Source organism: Oncorhynchus clarkii, chromosome 23 (assembly GCF_045791955.1).
Source record: "Oncorhynchus clarkii lewisi isolate Uvic-CL-2024 chromosome 23, UVic_Ocla_1.0, whole genome shotgun sequence".
NCBI lineage: Eukaryota > Metazoa > Chordata > Actinopteri > Salmoniformes > Salmonidae > Oncorhynchus > Oncorhynchus clarkii.
In genome coordinates this window covers 2,089,147-2,107,048 of record NC_092169.1, presented here as the reverse complement: position 1 = coordinate 2,107,048, position 17,902 = coordinate 2,089,147, and the positions used below count along the sequence as shown (strand labels likewise).

Below are 17,902 nucleotides of genomic sequence, written 5' to 3'. Positions count from 1 at the left end.
TAAAAGGGCTAGTATAGGCATACTGCACAAGTGTAAAATACAGTAACTATGAGAGAAGAATATTCTGAAGATCTAGAAAGAGTGATAATGAATTCCAACTCACCTCTCCAGTTTCTTTTCAATCACCTGCATGTCAAGTCCCATGGCTTGCTTTGTTATGCAAAGCATCTCAGCTATGCACTGTAACGTGTCTGAAATATAATGAATCATTCCCACAATGGGAGGTCAGGACAAGGAATTCAAGTAATTTTGTGTGCTTCCAGTCTATTTATTTAAAATAAAATCTGGTAATCTTCCCATACCTTTACCGTCATCCTCAGGATTCCTTGTGACAGCCCTCAGTGTGTGAAAATACCCACTTGTCTCCTCATTCTTGTAGTGTAGACGCATACAGCAGAATTTGGGCTTCCCGAACAGAGTAGGTTCTGGGCCTAAAAAAGAACAGGACATGGTGTGAGCTTTATTGATGCATTACTTAGACGTTTGTGGTAAATCAAAAACAGTAGTTGCATCATTCAGAATTTGTGTACAATGAATGAAAACCATGCCCAAAGTGTGTGCTTAGTAGATTTACAGTGTGAAATAAATCTTGAAGCTGTGAAGGACTGATTTCGACCCTGTCTACACTTTGGAATTTTCACTTTGTGGAGCTATATTCCTCTTAAGGGGAAACACTCACCTATTTCAATCTTTTCCAAACCCTCCAAGTTGAGGCGCTGGTACTGATTGACTTTGTCAGCTTCCTCATCATAGCTGTAAAAACAAAAGCAAAAAAAAACGATGATATAATGAACAGCTAAAACATGTAATTGACTCTTCTGTAATAAAATGTAGGCACTTACTATGCAATGTAATATGCACTGTTGGATAACAGCAGGAGAACATCCACGTCTTTGCTGGTTGCGTCAATAAGGCTGTTGAGTAGAAAAAAAATGTGACAATGAGCTTTCTACATGAACAATTTGTTGAGGAACAAACACTTTCAAGGTGTTGATTTTGAAGTGCATCTTAATTTCCCCTGAGGAAATAAATAAAGCTGCATTTAATTGATGCACACTAACAGTGTTGGGAGAACAAACACTATGAGAGCCAACTCATTAAAGGATTCAGTCAATGAAAAAAAAATAACTAAATGCAATTTCTCAAGCAAGAATTTTGCTAGGACTGTCTGGGAGTGGGACCTAATTGGAGGAGCCTAATGGGAGGGATGTGTAACCTGAAAATTAGCTGTTATTGACAGAGAGGAGTTCAAACTCTCTTTGTTATATGTCTATTAACTTAAAAACCCCACCCAACCAAATAAGCTGAAATTACAGGTGATCTTTTCAAATTGCTCTTACACAAAAAGTGTATTATCATGATGTGGAAATATATAAAAAACACAGGCACAAAAAACACAAATCATGTTTTTGACTGCACTGCCCCTTTACGTTTAGAGTTGTGATTTGTGGATGGTTCCAGCACCAACCTCATGTCACAGTCGATGAGTGCCCAGCCACCATGGAACTTCTCGTCGTCGGGCAGCAGTAGCTGCATGTAAGTCTGTAGCAGGAGGCTGACCTGCTCCTGGGTTACTCTCTGGCTCTCCTGCTCCTTCTCCTCATGCTCCTTCTCCTTACTGAAAATGGAGTACAGGTCCTCTGTCACAGGATGGCCCATCATCAGGTCTAGAGAGAGAGGTGGGAGGGAAGAACGATTGAGTCACGGTTTTAAGACTAAACAAATGAACTGTCATTGAACAGTGCAAACCATACTCTTCTTCAGACCAAAGTCCTGACAAAGTTCATGTGAGCACCCCTCCCCTTCGGCCGTTACCGACCTAGTTTTTTTCCCTGAGGTGACGTCATTTCCTGTCACAACTTGCAGACTTATTTTCGAGTTGCTGTGCGTTTTGTTGCTAACCTATTTTGCTACCTGCCAACTTTACTTTTTAATTACCGTTTATATTTTTGTTTTTTATTCCTCAAAGGTTCGTCAGGACCTCCAACAGCCGAAGCTAAGTAGTAACATTAACATGATGCCTTCTAATTGCAGTCGCTGTACTCATAATATACAGGAGAACGATCGCCTTACGGCGAGGATAGCTGTGCTACAAGCCCAGCTTCAGACGCAATCGTTAGGCAAGGGTAATTTCAGTGTAGGAAAGGATGAAACCGCGTCTGTGCCACCAGTAAGTACAGATAGTAGTATAAATCCCCTGGCACAGTCCCCGTAGCCGGACAACTTTCTCACGGTTTCTGGAAGGAAATGCTGTAGGAACGCTCAACCGGTGTCGCTCATTCAGCCGACAGAAACTTTAAACCGGTTTTCCCCATTAAGCAGCGAGTCAGAGTCAGAGGCCGAGTCTTCTCTGGTCTCTACTCCTCCCGTTACGGGGTCTGAGACGCCGAAGCTTCCCACCATTAGCTCTGACAAATTGAAAACTCTAGTCATTGGCGACTCCATTACCCGCAGTATTAGACTTAAAACAAATCATCCAGCGATCATACACTGTTTACCAGGGGGCAGGGCTACCGACGTTAAGGCTAATCTGAAGATGGTGCTGGCTAAAGCTAAAACTGGTGAGTGTAGAGAGTATAGAGATATTGTTATCCACGTCGGCACCAACGATGTTAGGATGAAACAGTCAGAGATCACCAAGCGCAACATAGCTTCTGCGTGTAAATCAGCTAGAAAGATGTGTCGGCATCGAGTAATTGTCTCTGGCCCCCTCCCAGTTAGGGGGAGTGATGAGCTCTACAGCAGAGTCTCACAACTCAATCGCTGGTTGAAAACTGTTTTCTGCCCCTCCCAAAAGATAGAATTTGTAGATAATTGGCCCTCTTTCTGGGACTCACCCACAAACAGGACCAAGCCTGACCTGCTGAGGAGTGACGGACTCCATCCTAGCTGGAGGGGTGCTCTCATCTTATCTACCAACATAGACAGGGCTCTAACTCCTCTAGCTCCACAATGAAATAGGGTGCAGGCCAGGCAGCAGGCTGTTAGCCAGCCTGCCAGCATAGTGGAGTCTGCCATTAGCACAGTCAGTGTAAACAGCTCAGCTATCACCATTGAGACCGTGTCTGTGCCTCGACCTAGGTTGAGCAAAACTAAACATGGCGGTGTTCGCCTTAGCAATCTCACTAGGATAAAGACCACCTCCATTCCTGTCATTATTGAAAGAGATCATGATACCTCACATCTCAAAATAGGGCTACTTAATGTTAGATCCCTTACTTCAAAGGCAATTATAGTCAATGAACTAATCACTGATCATAATCTTGATGTGATTGGCCTGACTGAAACATGGCTTAAGCCTGATGAATTTACTGTGTTAAATGAGGCCTCACCTCCTGGCTATACTAGTGACCATATCCCCCGTGCATCCCGCAAAGGCGGAGGTGTTGCTAACATTTACGATAGCAAATTTCAATTTACAAAAAAAAAAATGACGTTTTCGTCTTTTGAGCTTCTAGTCATGAAATCTATGCAGCCTACTCAATCACTTTTTATAGCTACTGTTTACAGGCCTCCTGGGCCATATACAGCGTTCCTCACTGAGTTCCCTGAATTCCTATCGGACCTTGTAGTCATAGCAGATAATATTCTAATCTTTGGTGACTTTAATATTCACATGGAAAAGTCCACAGACCCACTCCAAAAGGCTTTCGGAGCCATCATCGACTCAGTGGGTTTTGTCCAACATGATTCTGGACCCACTCACTGTCACAGTCATACTCTGGACATAGTTTTGTCCCATGGAAAAAAAGTTGTGGATCTTAATGTTTTTCCTCATAATCCTGGACTATCGGACCACCATTTTATTACGTTTGCAATTGCAACAAATAATCTGCTCAGACCCCAACCAAGGACCATCAAAAGTCGTGCTATAAATTCACAGACAACACAAAGATTCCTTGATGTCCTTCCAGATTCCCTCTGTCTACCCAAGGACGCCAGAGGACAAAAATCAGTTAACCACTTAACTGAGAAACTCAATTTAACCTTGCGCAATACCCTAGATGCAGTTGCACCCCTAAAAACTAAAAACATTTCTCATAAGAAACTAGCTCCCTGGTACACAGAAAATACCCAAGCTCTGAAGCAAGCTTCCAGAAAATTTGAACGGAAATGGCGCCACATCAAACTGGAAGTCTTCCGACTAGCTTGGAAAGACAGTACCGTGCAGTACCGAAGAGCCCTTACTGCTGCTCGATCATCCTATTTTTCTAACTTAATTGAGGAAAATAAGAACAATCTGAAATTCCTTTTTGATACTGTCGCAAAGCTAACTAAAAAGCAGCATTCCCCAAGAGAGGATGACTTTCACTTTAGCAGTGATAAATTCATGAACTTCTTTGAGGAAAAGATTATGATTATTAGAAAGCAAATTACGGACTCCTCCTTAAATCTGCGTATTCCTTCAAAGCTCAGTTGTCCTGAGTCTGCACAACTCTGCCAGGACCTAGGATCAAGAGAGACGCTCAAGTGTTTTAGTACTATATCTCTTGACACAATGATGAAAATAATCATGGCCTCTAAACCTTCAAGCTGCATACTGGACCCTATTCCAACTAAACTACTGAAAGAGCTGCTTCCTGTGCTTGGCCCTCCTATGTTGAACATAATAAACGGCTCTCTATCCACCGGATGTGTACCAAACTCACTAAAAGTGGCAGTAATAAAGCCTCTCTTGAAAAAGCCAAACCTTGACCCAGAAAATATAAAAAACTATCGGCCTATATCGAATCTTCCATTCCTCTCACAAATTTTAGAAAAGGCTGTTGCGCAACAACTCACTGCCTTCCTGAAGACCAAACAATGTATACGAAATGCTTCAGTCTGGTTTTAGACCCCATCATAGCACTGAGACGGCACTTGTGAAGGTGGTAAATGACATTTTAATGGCATCGGACCGAGGCTCTGCATCTGTCCTCGTGCTCCTAGACCTTAGTGCTGCTTTTGATACCATCGATCACCACATTATTTTGGAGAGATTGGAAACCCAAATTGGTCTACACGGACAAGTTCTGGCCTGGTTTAGATCTTATCTGTCGGAAAGATATCAGTTTGTCTCTGTGAATGGTTTGTCCTCTGACAAATCAACTGTAAATTTCGGTGTTCCTCAAGGTTCCGTTTTAGGACCACTATTGTTTTCACTATATATTTTACCTCTTGGGGATGTTATTCGAAAACATAATGTTAACTTTCACTGCTATGCGGATGACACACAGCTGTACATTTCAATGAAACATGGTGAAGCCCCAAAATTGCCCTACCTAGAAGCATGTGTTTCAGACATAAGGAAGTGGATGGCTGCAAACTTTCTACTTTTAAACTCTGACAAAACAGAGATGCTTGTTCTAGGTCCCAAAAAACAAAGAGATCTTCTGTTGAATCTGACAATTAATCTTAATGGTTGTACAGTCGTCTCAAATAAAACTGTGAAGGACCTCGGCGTTACTCTGGACCCTGATCTCTCTTTTGAAGAACATATCAAGACCATTTCAAGGACAGCTTTTTTCCATCTACGTAACATTGCAAAAATCAGAAACTTTCTGTCCAAAAATGATGCAGAAAAATTAATCCATGCTTTTGTCACTTCTAGGTTAGACTACTGCAATGCTCTACTTTCCGGCTACCCGGATAAAGCACTAAATAAACTTCAGTTAGTGCTAAATACGGCTGCTAGAATCCTGACTAGAACCAAAACATTTGATCATATTACTCCAGTGCTAGCCTCCCTACACTGGCTTCCTGTCAAAGCAAGGGCTGATTTCAAGGTTTTAGTGCTAACCTACAAAGCATTACATGGGCTTGCTCCTACCTATCTCTCTGATTTGGTCCTGCCGTACATACCTACACGTACGCTACGGTCACAAGACGCAGGCCTCCTAATTGTCCCTAGAATTTCTAAGCAAACAGCTGGAGGCAGGGCTTTCTCCTATAGAGCTCCATTTTTATGGAACGGTCTGCCTACGCATGTCAGAGACGCAAACTCGGTCTCAACCTTTAAGTCTCTACTGAAGACTCATCTCTTCAGTGGGTCATATGATTGAGTGTAGTCTGGCCCAGGAGTGGGAAGGTGAACGGAAAGGCTCTGGAGCAACGAACAGCCCTTGCTGTCTCTGCCTGGCCGGTTCCCCTCTTTCCACTGGGATTCTCTGCCTCTAACCCTATTACAGGGGCTGAGTCACTGGCTTACTGGGGTCTCTCATGCTGTCCCTGGAAGGGGTGCGTCACCTGAGTGGGTTGATTCACTGATGTGGTCACCCTGTCTGGGTTGGCGCCCCCCCCTTGGGTTGTGCCATGGCCAGTTTCAACTGTTCTGCCTTATTATTATTCAACCATGCTGGTCATTTATGAACATTTGAACATCTTGGCCATGTTCTGTTATAATCTCCACCCGACACAGCCAGAAGAGGACTGGCCACCCCACATAGCCTGGTTCCTCTCTAGGTTTCTTCCTAGGTTTTGGCCTTTCTAGCGAGTTTTTCCTAGCCACCGTGCTTCTACACCTGCATTGCTTGCTGTTTGGGGTTTTAGGCTGGGTTTCTGTACAGCACTTTGAGATATCAGCTGATGTACGAAGGGCTATATAAATAAATTTGATTTGGAACCTATTTGTATAACACTTTACTTAGAGCCTGCAGGGATAATGCTATTTAACTTGTTATACACTACCATTTAAAAGTTTGGGGTCACTTAGAAATGTCCTTTTTTTTGGTCCATTTAAAATAACATCAAATTGATCAGAAATACAGTGTAGACATTGTTAATGTTGTAAATGACTATTGTAGCTGGAAACAGCAGATTTTGTTACGGAATATCTGCAGAGGTCCATTATCAGCAACCATCACTCCTGTGTTCCAATGGCACGTTGTGTTAGCTAATCCAAGTTTATCATTTTAAAGGGCTAATTGATCATTAGAAAATCGTTTTGCAATTATGTTAGCACAGCTGAAAACTGTTGCACTGATTAAAGAAGCAATAAAACTGGCCTTTTTTAGACTAGTGGAGTATCTGGAGCATCAGCATCCAGGATGCTGCTTCTTTAATCAGCACAACAGTTTTCAGCTGTGCTTTCTAATGATCATTTACCCTTTTAAAATTATAAACTTGGATTAGCTAACACAACGTGCCATTGGAACACAGGAGCGATGGTTGCTGATAATGGACCTCTGTAGATATTCCATTAAAAATCAGCCGTTTCCAGCTACAATAGTCATTTACAACATTAACAATGTCTACACTGTATTTCTGATCAATTTGATGTTATTTTAAAACATTTGGACAAGGACATTTCTAAGTGACCCCAAACTTTTGAACGGTAGTGTATATATTTTGTTTTCCTGACACACAATGATATGATATGATTAATAACACATAAGGGGATCATGCATGCTTATTACACGTCTTAGAATGAATTATAACTGCATCATACCTGCAGGCTTTAAGTAAAGTATTACAGGTCACTTCTTACCAATGACTGCTTGTCTGTATGCGTCCCTGAAGCGGTTCAGATAGTAGCGGTTGGCTGAGTTCACGCCATCTTTCATCACCCCGGCCAGTTTTCTCTCCCCCGTTCTGGTGAAGTCTCCCTGTATATGGGATTACAGACAGAGGATGTCAAAAACAAGCAGAATATTGCACAGTCAATGTCTGATCCGTTCCACAAAAGTAGTAGGCTGGAAAAATATGTTATACTCTTCATGACTTAGGACTATGTAGTGTAAACACTTGGCTGTTATTGGCTTTATTGAGGAAAAGTTTTACTTCCTCTAACTAGATTTCCATCCAACATTTTGATGTGAATAAAGTACATGCCGAATAAAAATCTAACATCAGGCCTGATGGAAACAGCTAATTTGGTCACTCTATGTGGTCATTCATTATTGTAAGATTAGGGGTATTCACCCCTGTATCATGGCTAAATTCCCAACATTCCATCATTGTCACCTAATCATCCTCCTCATTCCTAATTGGCATATCACTCCTCACCTCTCCACCTGATAGCTGATGTGTGGTGAGCATTCTGGCAGAAAATTTGTTGCCATGCATCACAGAGGTGGGTGCTACACATTGATGGTGGATGAGGTGAGTTTCCCCCACCTATGTAAAGCACTCTGAGTACCTCAGTTGCTAGAAAAGCGTTATATAAATCCAGTCAATTATTATTAAATTATTATTTCTATTCGGTCACATCTCTTATGCGTGGGAATAATTGGGAACAGATTTCTGAAATTACAATCACTTGGAGCTGATTTCCTGGTATTTTTACAGTAATATGCACAACAATAAATTCCAAATACAATTAATTTATAACAAAATGTTGCTCAGAAAACTTGGGGGCCAATTAAAACCTACCCCGGCAGTTGGGGAACCCTGCAATATACGCTAGAAAAAGGAGGGATATTTTTGTGTCTGTAAAATTAATTATGCCATGATATCGAAGTAATGATGGCTATTCTATTGTGTGGCCCTCCCAGTATGACTCAGGAAAGCATAACATTTATAGGCTACAGATGAAATAAGTTATGATGAATTTTACAGGCTGGTGAAAATGCAAGGTGATGAGCTTGATGCTCCTTTCCAATAAATATCGAGGGTCTTATTCTGGTGACATGATGATCGATGCTTGGTTGCCGTTTGACAAATAAAAATAATCATCCTCTTTTGTCCATAATAATCTCATCATGTAGGCTATACCCGCATTGTATATGTTAGCTGCTCGCTAGAGCGCACTTGCCAATACCAGAGTGGGCACAATCGCTGTACAATGCAATTTTTCGTAACAAAACATCAGCAGAGTTGAAAATCTGATGGAAAAACATTTTACTTATGTTTTATTCTGTACATGGGAATTTAACCGCAAAAGTTATTTTTATGTGCACTACGTCATCACGCACAGCATTTTATCTGCAACAAGACAATTTGATGGAAACGTCGCCAGTGGGAAAATGCACATATCATTTTTATGCAGATTTTTGACTATTTGCATGAAAATCTGTAACCAATTGACTGTGATATGTGGTTGTCTTACCTAGCTCTTAGATGACTGCACTAATTAAGTCGCTCAGTATAAGAGCTAGATTACATGCCATGGTTGAGGCATATTTTTTTTATTTATCTAACCTTTATTTAACTAGGCAAGTCAGTTAAGAACAAACTCTTATTTACAATGACAGCCTCCACCAGCCAAACCTGGACCAATTGTGCGCCGCCCTATGGGACTTTCAATCACGGCAGGTTGTGATACAGCCTGCACTAATCTAAAAGAAAGTGGGGGGAAAAAGTTGTAGGACTCTTCTTTACTTTCTCCATCCTCCTGGTGTACTTTTCTTCCTGGATATTTCCAAGTCGACATTAGTAAAACATTAGGAACAACTTCCTACTTCCTACCGTTCAAAACTTTGGGGTTACTTAGATATTTCTTTGTTTTTGAAAGAAAAGCACATTTCTTTGTCCATTAAAATAGCATCAAATTGGTCAGAAATACAGTGTAGACATTGTTAATGTTTTAAATGACTATTATAGCTGGAAACGGCTGATTTTTTTATGGACAATCTACATAGGCGTACAGAAGCCCATTGTCAGCAATCATCACTCCTGTGTTCCAATGGCACATTGTGTTAGCTAATCCAAGTTTATAATTTTAAAAGGCTAATTGATCATTAGAAAACCCTTTTGCAAATATGTTAGCACACCCGAAAATGTTGTCCTGATTAGAGAAGCAATAAAACTGGCCCACCTTAGAATGGTTGAGTATCTGGAGCATCAGCATTTATGGGTTCAATTTCAGGCTCAAAATGGGCAGAAACAAATAACTTTCTGAAGCTTGTCAGTCTATTTTTGTTCTGAGAAATAGATGGCATCATGAGGTAGGACAATTATGTGGATATATTGAAGCAAAGTCTCAAGACATCAGTCAGGAAGTTAAAGCTTGGTCGCAAATGGGTCTTCCAAATGGACAATTGACCCCAAGCATACTTCCAAAGTTGTGACAAAATGGCTTGAGGACAACCATGTCAAGATATTGGAGTGGCCATCACTAAGCCCCGACCTCAAGCCTATAGAAAATTTGTGGGCAAAACTGAAAAAGTGTGTGTGAGCAAGGAGGCTTACAAACCAGACTTGGTTACACCAGCTCTGTCAGGAGGAATGGGCCAAAATTCACCCAACTTATAGTGGGCTACCCAAAACGTTTGACCCAAGTTAAACAATTTAAAGGCAATGCTACCAAATATTAATTGAGTGTATGTAAACTTCTGACCCACTGGGAATGTGATGAAAGACATAAAAGATTAAATAAATCATTCTGACATTTCACATTCTTAAAATAAAGTGGTGATCCTAACTGACCTAAAACAGGGAATTTTTACTGGGATTAGATGTCAGGAATTGTGAAAAATTGAGTTTAAATGTATTTGGCTAAGGTGTATGTAAACTTCCAACTGTAGTTGGCTACTGGCCCAATGCTCTTAACCACTAGGCTGTCTGCCTCCCTCATTTCTAGTTTAATTACTTGATCAGTTTGCAGTGGAGGCCTACTAACTGAGGGGTAACAGGACAGTATCCTGTTGGCAGATGCAAACCGAATATAGCAAACCTAATATTAGCTTAAAACTTTACACGTGCTAATGATTTTACCTTGAGGGCGGCTGTGCCGGCGTACTGTCTGCTGATGGTGTCGCCGTTGTTGGCCCACATGACCTGGTAGATCCTGTAGCACTTGAGCGGCAGAGGCTGCTCAGGGGGCATCACACCTAGTTTCTTCAGCTGAGTGACGCAGACATAAAGCTAGGCATCAGTCACCATTGAACGTTTGCCAGAAAACTACACTTACAGGAGAATTCCACTGAAAAAGTTTACATTTGATGTTTTATTCTTTACCTTTTCATATGTAATATGCCATCCATTACCACATTACTATGTCTACCATTACATCATCAGCTTTAAGTTGACATGTTCGAAGTAGGGGGAATCTCACCTGTGCCTCCATTACCGCACGAGCTATGGCAGCCTGGACTACATTGGTCCTGTCCAGACAGTCCATGCAGTTGACCCGGAAAATGCCCTCCTGATGGCAGATGACTCCTGCCTGGTCCACCCTGACAGAGGAACATTCACTGTGTGATGCACTGCATGTAGATATGGAGGTTCTGATCAACATATGCAATCAATTAATGATTCATTCAAGATTTTTTACTTGCCCTAAAAAAAGTCTGTTGAGGTTGGCAATAACACACTCCCACACGCACACTTACCAGCCCCATCTCATGTCTGCGATAATATCAGAGATGGCATCTGTCAGCGTTTGCACATTCTCAAACTTCATACCTCGACTGAGAAGACAAAAGACCAATTAAAATACAGGGGAAGTGCATACTATAATACAAAAATAAATACAATAATTGTAGTTTAGGTTATTCTTTGCTTATTAGAGTTACTTATTATACTGAACAAAAACATAAAATGCAACAATTTCCCAAAAAATTGTGAGTTACAGTACAAACAAGGAAATCAGACAATTGAAATAAATTAATAAGTCCCTATGAATTTTACATGAATGGGCAGGGGCACAGCAATGGGTGGACCTGGGAGGACATAGGCCCACCCACTGGGGGGCCAGGCCCAGCCAGTCAGAATGAGTTTATCCCCATAAAAGAGCTTTATTACAGACAAAAATACTCCTCAGTTTCATCAGCTGTCCGGGTGGCTGGTCTCAGATGATCCCGCGGGTGAAGAAGCCGAAAGTGGAGGTCCTGGGCTGGCGGGGTTACACGTGGTTGTATGACAGGTTGGACGTACTGCCAAATTCTCTAAAATGGCGTTGGAGGTGGCTTATCATAGAGAAATTAACATTCCATTCTGGCAAGAGCTCTGGTGGACATTCCTGCCGTCCGCATGCATATTGCACTCTCCCTCAAAACTTGAGACATCTGTGCCATTGTGTTGTGTGATAAAACTGCACATTTTAGAGAGTGGCCTTTTATTGTCCCCAGCACCTGTGTAATGACCAGGATGTTTAATCATCTTCTTGATATGCCAAACCTGTCAGGTGGATGGATTATCTTGGCAAAGAAGAAAAGCTCACAAACACAGAAACAAATTTGTGCACAAAATTTGAGAGAAATAAGCTTTTTGTGCATGTGGAAAAATGTCTGGGATCTTTTATTTCAGCTCATGAAACATGGGATCAACACTTTACATGTTGTGTTTATATTTTTGTTCAGTATTAAAATGACCTGTGCAGCCAAGAGCTGATTGTTTCTGTGTATCAATTTTCTTACCAGTGCTCATGGAAGTCAAAAGAGACATATGTAAGGTTAGGATTGTTGTACAGAAGGACTTGTTTGAGATATGCGTCGCCAATAATCTTCTCACGCCCACTTTGGTCCACTAAGTTTATGATGACCTGTCAAAACATAGTTGCAAATTGTATCAACTTTACTATAATGATAAGTCTTTACATAGACAAGTCTAAGTTAAACGAAAACTCAAGCTTTGGTAGTGATATCAAAGTAATGCCAATGCTGTCTGGCATACGATTCTCACCTGCTTCTTGTAAAGGTTGAGCTGCTCGTCAAAGTGAGCCGCAAAGTAAGGAATGGTCTCCTTTTCTCCTGAAAAGATGATTATAACATAACGGGAAAAAGTATATGATGGGGTCGTATTCATTTTAGCTTGCCCAGTGCCCTGGGTGGGTGGAGTATGCATATTTAAGCCCATTGCATTAGTCACAAAAATACATTCGGCCCACCCGGGGCACTGGACATGCTTAAACGAATGCACCCATTATTCCCAAGGCAGTATTTTGGATTGTAAATATCCCACTGACCTTTCTCTAGCCGAGGCCTGGGGTTGTAGCGGTAGCCTGCTTGGCTCCAGAAGACAGGCACCGAACCGCGGCTCTGCACAAAGGACAGTGAGTGGTTGTGCACGTGTATCAGCTGCTCTGTCTCCACAAAGTTAGCCACGTGTCCATCTGTGTCTACCCCTCTGCGTTTGTACCGCATCCCTTTGGGGAGAAGAAAACTATGATCATTAAATTCACCCTCCAATAATGATCAGAATGTAACTATGACTTAATCAAAGTGTTGCAAATAGACCCTAGCAATTTGGCCTGGGTGTCCATGACCTCTAAACTGTACCTGCACGGTGGCGACTGCGGCGGGAGATGAGGGCCACGGTGAAGCGCGGGTGGATGTCGTCCACGCAGGTGAGCTCCTGGAGCGGCGTATCGGGGCTGCTCTTCTCCTCCTCTGGGCTCTCGTTGTAATTCACTACCAGCTCCTGCACCTGCACAAAGCCCTGAATGATGGGTGTCACCCAGAAGTCCACCTCTGGAACCTGCAACACAACAAGAAAAGTTACAACTCTGTACAGTGATGCTAACTTGAGATGTATAAAGATGGAATGCAGTAGTTCAGTATACAGTACCAGTCAAAAGTTGACACACATTCAAGGGTTTTTCTTTATTTTTACTATTTTCTACATTGTAGAATAGTGGAGACATCAAAACTATGAAATAACACATATGGAATCATGTAGTAACCACAAAAAAGTGTTATACAAATTAAAATATATTTTATATTTGAGATTCTTCAAAGTAGTCACCCTTTGCCTTGATGACAGCTTTGAACACTTGTAATTATCTCAACCAGCTTCATGAGGTATGGAATGCATTTCAATTAACAGGTGTGCCTTGTTAAAAGTTAATTTGTGGAATTTCTTTCCTTAATGTGTTTGAGCCAATCAGTTGTGTTGTGACAAGGTAGGGGTGGTTTACAGAAGATAGCCCTATTTGGTAAAAGACGAAGTCCATATAATGGCAAGATCAGGTAAAATAAGCAAAGAGAAATGACAGTCAATCAAGTTCATTAGAGTTAACTGCACCTCAGATTGCAGCCCAAATAAATGCTTCAGAGTTCAAGTAATAGACACATCTCAACATCAACTGTTCAGAGGACACTGCATGAATCAGGCCTTCATGGTCAAATTGCTGCAAAGAAACCACTACTAAAAGACACCAATAAGAAGAAGAGACTTGCTTGGGCCAAGAATTCTGTCCTTTGGTCTGATTCCAAATTTGAGACTTTTGGTTTCAACCATTGTGTCTTTGTGATACGCAGAGTAGGTGAACAGAGGATCTCCTCCGCATGTGTGGTTCACACCGTGACGCATGGAGAAGGAGTGATGGTGTGGGGGTGCTTTGCTGGTAACATGGTCTGGGATTTATTTAGAATTCAAGGCACACTTAACCAGCATGGATACCACAGCATTCTGCAGCTATACACCATCCCATCTCATTTGCGCTTAGTGGGACTATCATTTGTTTTTCAACAGGACAATGACCCAAAACAAACCTCCAGGCAGTGTAAGGGCTATTTGACCAAGGATAGTGATGAGTGCTGCATCAGATTACCTGGCCTCCACAATCACCCGACGTCAACCCAACAGATGGTTTGGGTTGAGTTGGACCGCAAAGTGAAGGAAAAGCAGCCACATGCTCAGCATTTGTGGAAAGTCATTCAAGACTGTTGGAAAATCATTCCTCATGAAGCTGGTTGAGAGAATGCCAAGAGTGTGCAAAGCTGTAATCAAGGCAAAGGGTGGCTACTTTTAAGAATCTTAAATCTAAAATATATTTAGATTTGTTTAACACTTTTTGGGTTACAACATGATTCCATGTGTTATTTCATAGTTTTGATGTCTTCATTATTATTCTAGAAAATAGTAGAAGAAAAAAATAAAAATAAAGGAAAAATAAAGAAAAACCTTAAATAAGTAGGTGTGTCCAAACCTTTGGCTGGTACTGTATATTTAACATTGATTAAAAGGAGTATGATTGCCATCCGTTCAAATCACTCCAAAAATACCTGCCACTAAGTGTTTCCTTGCTAGAACATTTCCCTATTGTTCAGATAGGGTTCTGCAGAAGCGTTCAGTGTCACACCAGTGCACCATGACCGTCTGTACTCTTATACAGATCCTTCGGGAAGTATTCAGATCCCTTGATATGTTTGGATATTTTATTAAAAATAAAAAAACAGAAATATTACATTTTCATAAGTATTCAGACCGTTTACTCAGTACTTTGTTGAAGCACCTTAAGCAGCGATTAGACTCGAGTCTTGGGTATGACACTACAAGCTTGGCACACCTGTATTTCGGGAGTTTCTCCCATTCTTCTCTGCAGATCCTCGCAAGCTCTGTCAGATTGGATGTGGAGCGTCGCTGCACAGCTATTTTCAGGTCTCGCTAGAGATGTTCGATCAGGTTCAAGTCCGGGCTCTGGCTGGGCCAGTCAAGGACATTCAGAGACTTGTCCCGAAGCCACTCCTTCATTGCCTTGGCTGTGTGCTTAGGGTCATTGTCCTGTTGGAACGTGAACCTTTGTCTGAGGTCCTGAGCACCCTGGAGCAGGTTTTCATCAAGGATCTCTCTGTACTTTGCTCCGTTCATTTTCCCTTGATCCTGACTAGTATCAAAGTCCCTGCCGCTGAAAAACATGCCCACAGCATGTTGCTGCCACCACGCTTCACAGTAGGGATGGTATTGGGCCAGGTGATGAGCGGCGCCTGGTTTCCTCCAGACGTGCCTCTTGGCATTCAGGCCAAAGAGTTCAATCTTGGTTTCATCAGACCAGAACATCTGGTTTCTTATGGTCTGAGTGTCCTTTAGTTGCCTTTTGGCAAACCCCAAGCGGGTTTTCATGTGCCTTTTACTGAGGAGTTGTTTCCGTTGGGCCACTCTACTATAAAAGGCCTGATTTGTGGAGTGCTGCAAAGATGGTAGGGTCTCCCCAGGGTCTCCCATCTCCACAGGGTATCACAGGGTATCTCTGGAGCTCTGTCACATTGGCCATCGGGTTCTTGGTCATCTCCCTTACCAAGGCCCTTCTCCCCCAGTTGCTCAGTTTGGCCGGGCGGACTGCTCTAAGAGTCAAACTTCTTCCATTTAAGAATGGTGGAGGCCACGGTGTTCTTGGGGACCTTCAATGCTGCAGACATTATTTGGTACCCTTCAGATCTGTACCTCGAAACTATCCTGTCTCGGAGCTCTATGGACAATCCTTTGACCTCATGGTTTGGTTTTTGCTCTGACGTGCACTGTCAACTGTGGGACCTTATATGGACAGGTATGTGCCATTCCAAATCATGTCCAATCAATTAAATTTACCACAGGTGGACTCCAAGTTGTAGAAACATCAAGGATGATTAATGGGAACAGGATGCACCTGAGCTCAATTTCAAGTCTCATAGCAAAGGGTCTGAATACTTATGTAACTAAGGTATTTATGTTTAAAAATATATATAAATTTGCCAACATTTCTAAAAACCTGTTTTCGCTTTGTCATTATGGGTTATTATCCCGAAGCTAGTCCTGCTTTGAGGATTTTTTTTTAAAAATAAGGCTGTAATGTAACAAAATGTGGAAAAAGATAAGGGGTATGAATACTTTCCGAATGCACTGTATCTGACAATTCACAAATTAATATCTAGTCTATCCATTCCTGTCAAACCAGTCTTGAAATGCATCAGTTACCTGCAGATCAATTAGCTCCTGGACCATGTGTTTGTTCCAGAAGAATCTGTCATCCACCTTGAAGAGGAAAATAACTATTATCAGTCAAACACAATTACTTTATTTTAATTATTTAAGCTTGGTTAAACTTATCTTAAAAGACAGGAAATGTGTGGTAAAATACTACTGTACTTAAACCAGGCATCTCAAACCGGCGAACCCCAGGCCAAACGTTACCAGCGATCTAATTTAGTAAATGCGACCTGTGTGCTTTGAGTGTAGTAATAACCACTTACCTGTTTCCATTGGGGTAAGTTGGACTTTTCTGTGTCTCCCTGCCGCTGCACAGTGTTGGTGAGGTCATAAGTCATGCTGTAGTAGAAGGAATCGGAGTCCATGAATATCTTGTACAGCTCGTCGAGCAACCGCCTCTCGAGACGTTCCTTCTCTTTGTTTTCCTTGACCTGAAAGGCAGGGGAATACTGGGTGGTGGACATGGACAGGGATGGTATTAAATTGTCAAAATAATATAGAAAAATAACTAACAAATAAACTATAAATGAAAATAAATAAATAAATAAATAAAAGCAAATGTACCAATTTAAAAAATGTACAAGAGGCATGTAAGATGATAATACATGGGATATCTGAGCACAGAACTACAAATTCTATAACCTTTTTCTTAGTGGGAGCCCCAACATTGGACTTGATCTGACTCAGAGTTTTCATCAGGTACTTCGACTCATCTGGAGACGGTGCAAGCTTCTCTGGCTTGTCGATCCCAAAGTGATGCTTCTTACAAAGCTAAAAGAAAAAGGACAGACTTTCTATCAAAATTGTACATTGCTAACATACCAACATCATCATCCCCTGTAGTGATATGTAACAGGAATTTAAAAATTAACTCTGAGAAATACGCCCACTTTTCCAACCTATCTGAAAGCAGAATTTGAATAAAATTGTTCTTAACTGACTTGCCTAGTTAAATAAATGTTCAATTAAGAATTTAAAAAATGACCCTTAATTCAGATCAGTTTAGGCTAATTGAGTATACCAAAGCATTCTGAATTGACCCCAACTCTATAAGACTTCCTCATAATTTAGTTCATGATTAAAGTTTTCCAAATATATTTACAGGGAATGATAGACAATTGGGATCATACTGGTGGACATGTCTACGAGGTTGATTGACAGCTAATCACTATGGTGTCTGAGTTAATTGGTTCAGTCTCAATGTGATTGCTAGCTAATTACATCAATTCAAAGCTACTCGCTACCAACAGTCAAAAACATCCAAAACAAGTGGTTCAGAAAACTCTAAAACAACTTCACAGGGCTACTGAATTCCTAGACGGGATGGAATAATAATTCTGTGGTATGGACAGTATGT

At 41.4% G+C, this 17,902-nt stretch overlaps 1 protein-coding gene across 3 annotated transcripts in view; it reads right to left on the bottom strand.

Annotated features, from left to right (window-relative positions):
• Nucleotides 1-17,902, bottom strand: part of LOC139381354 (phosphatidylinositide phosphatase SAC2-like) — a 43,790-nt gene that overhangs the window by 8,089 nt on the left and 17,799 nt on the right. For 2 of the 3 annotated variants that reach the window (XM_071124819.1, XM_071124820.1), the window contains exons 4-19: nucleotides 17,188-17,316; nucleotides 16,809-16,976; nucleotides 16,534-16,590; nucleotides 13,137-13,335; nucleotides 12,824-13,003; nucleotides 12,541-12,608; nucleotides 12,276-12,400; nucleotides 11,250-11,327; nucleotides 10,973-11,093; nucleotides 10,633-10,761; nucleotides 7,466-7,583; nucleotides 1,469-1,667; nucleotides 843-914; nucleotides 680-753; nucleotides 303-431; nucleotides 104-191 (exon numbers count right to left, since the gene is read on the bottom strand). In XM_071124819.1, coding sequence (XP_070980920.1) covers nucleotides 104-191; nucleotides 303-431; nucleotides 680-753; nucleotides 843-914; nucleotides 1,469-1,667; nucleotides 7,466-7,583; nucleotides 10,633-10,761; nucleotides 10,973-11,093; nucleotides 11,250-11,327; nucleotides 12,276-12,400; nucleotides 12,541-12,608; nucleotides 12,824-13,003; nucleotides 13,137-13,335; nucleotides 16,534-16,590; nucleotides 16,809-16,976; nucleotides 17,188-17,316 — 1,934 coding nt within the window. Of the gene's footprint in view, nucleotides 1-103; nucleotides 192-302; nucleotides 432-679; nucleotides 754-842; nucleotides 915-1,468; nucleotides 1,668-7,465; nucleotides 7,584-10,632; nucleotides 10,762-10,972; nucleotides 11,094-11,249; nucleotides 11,328-12,275; nucleotides 12,401-12,540; nucleotides 12,609-12,823; nucleotides 13,004-13,136; nucleotides 13,336-16,533; nucleotides 16,591-16,808; nucleotides 16,995-17,187; nucleotides 17,317-17,902 lie in introns of all 3 variants that reach the window. The other variant, XM_071124818.1, reaches the window with a different exon arrangement.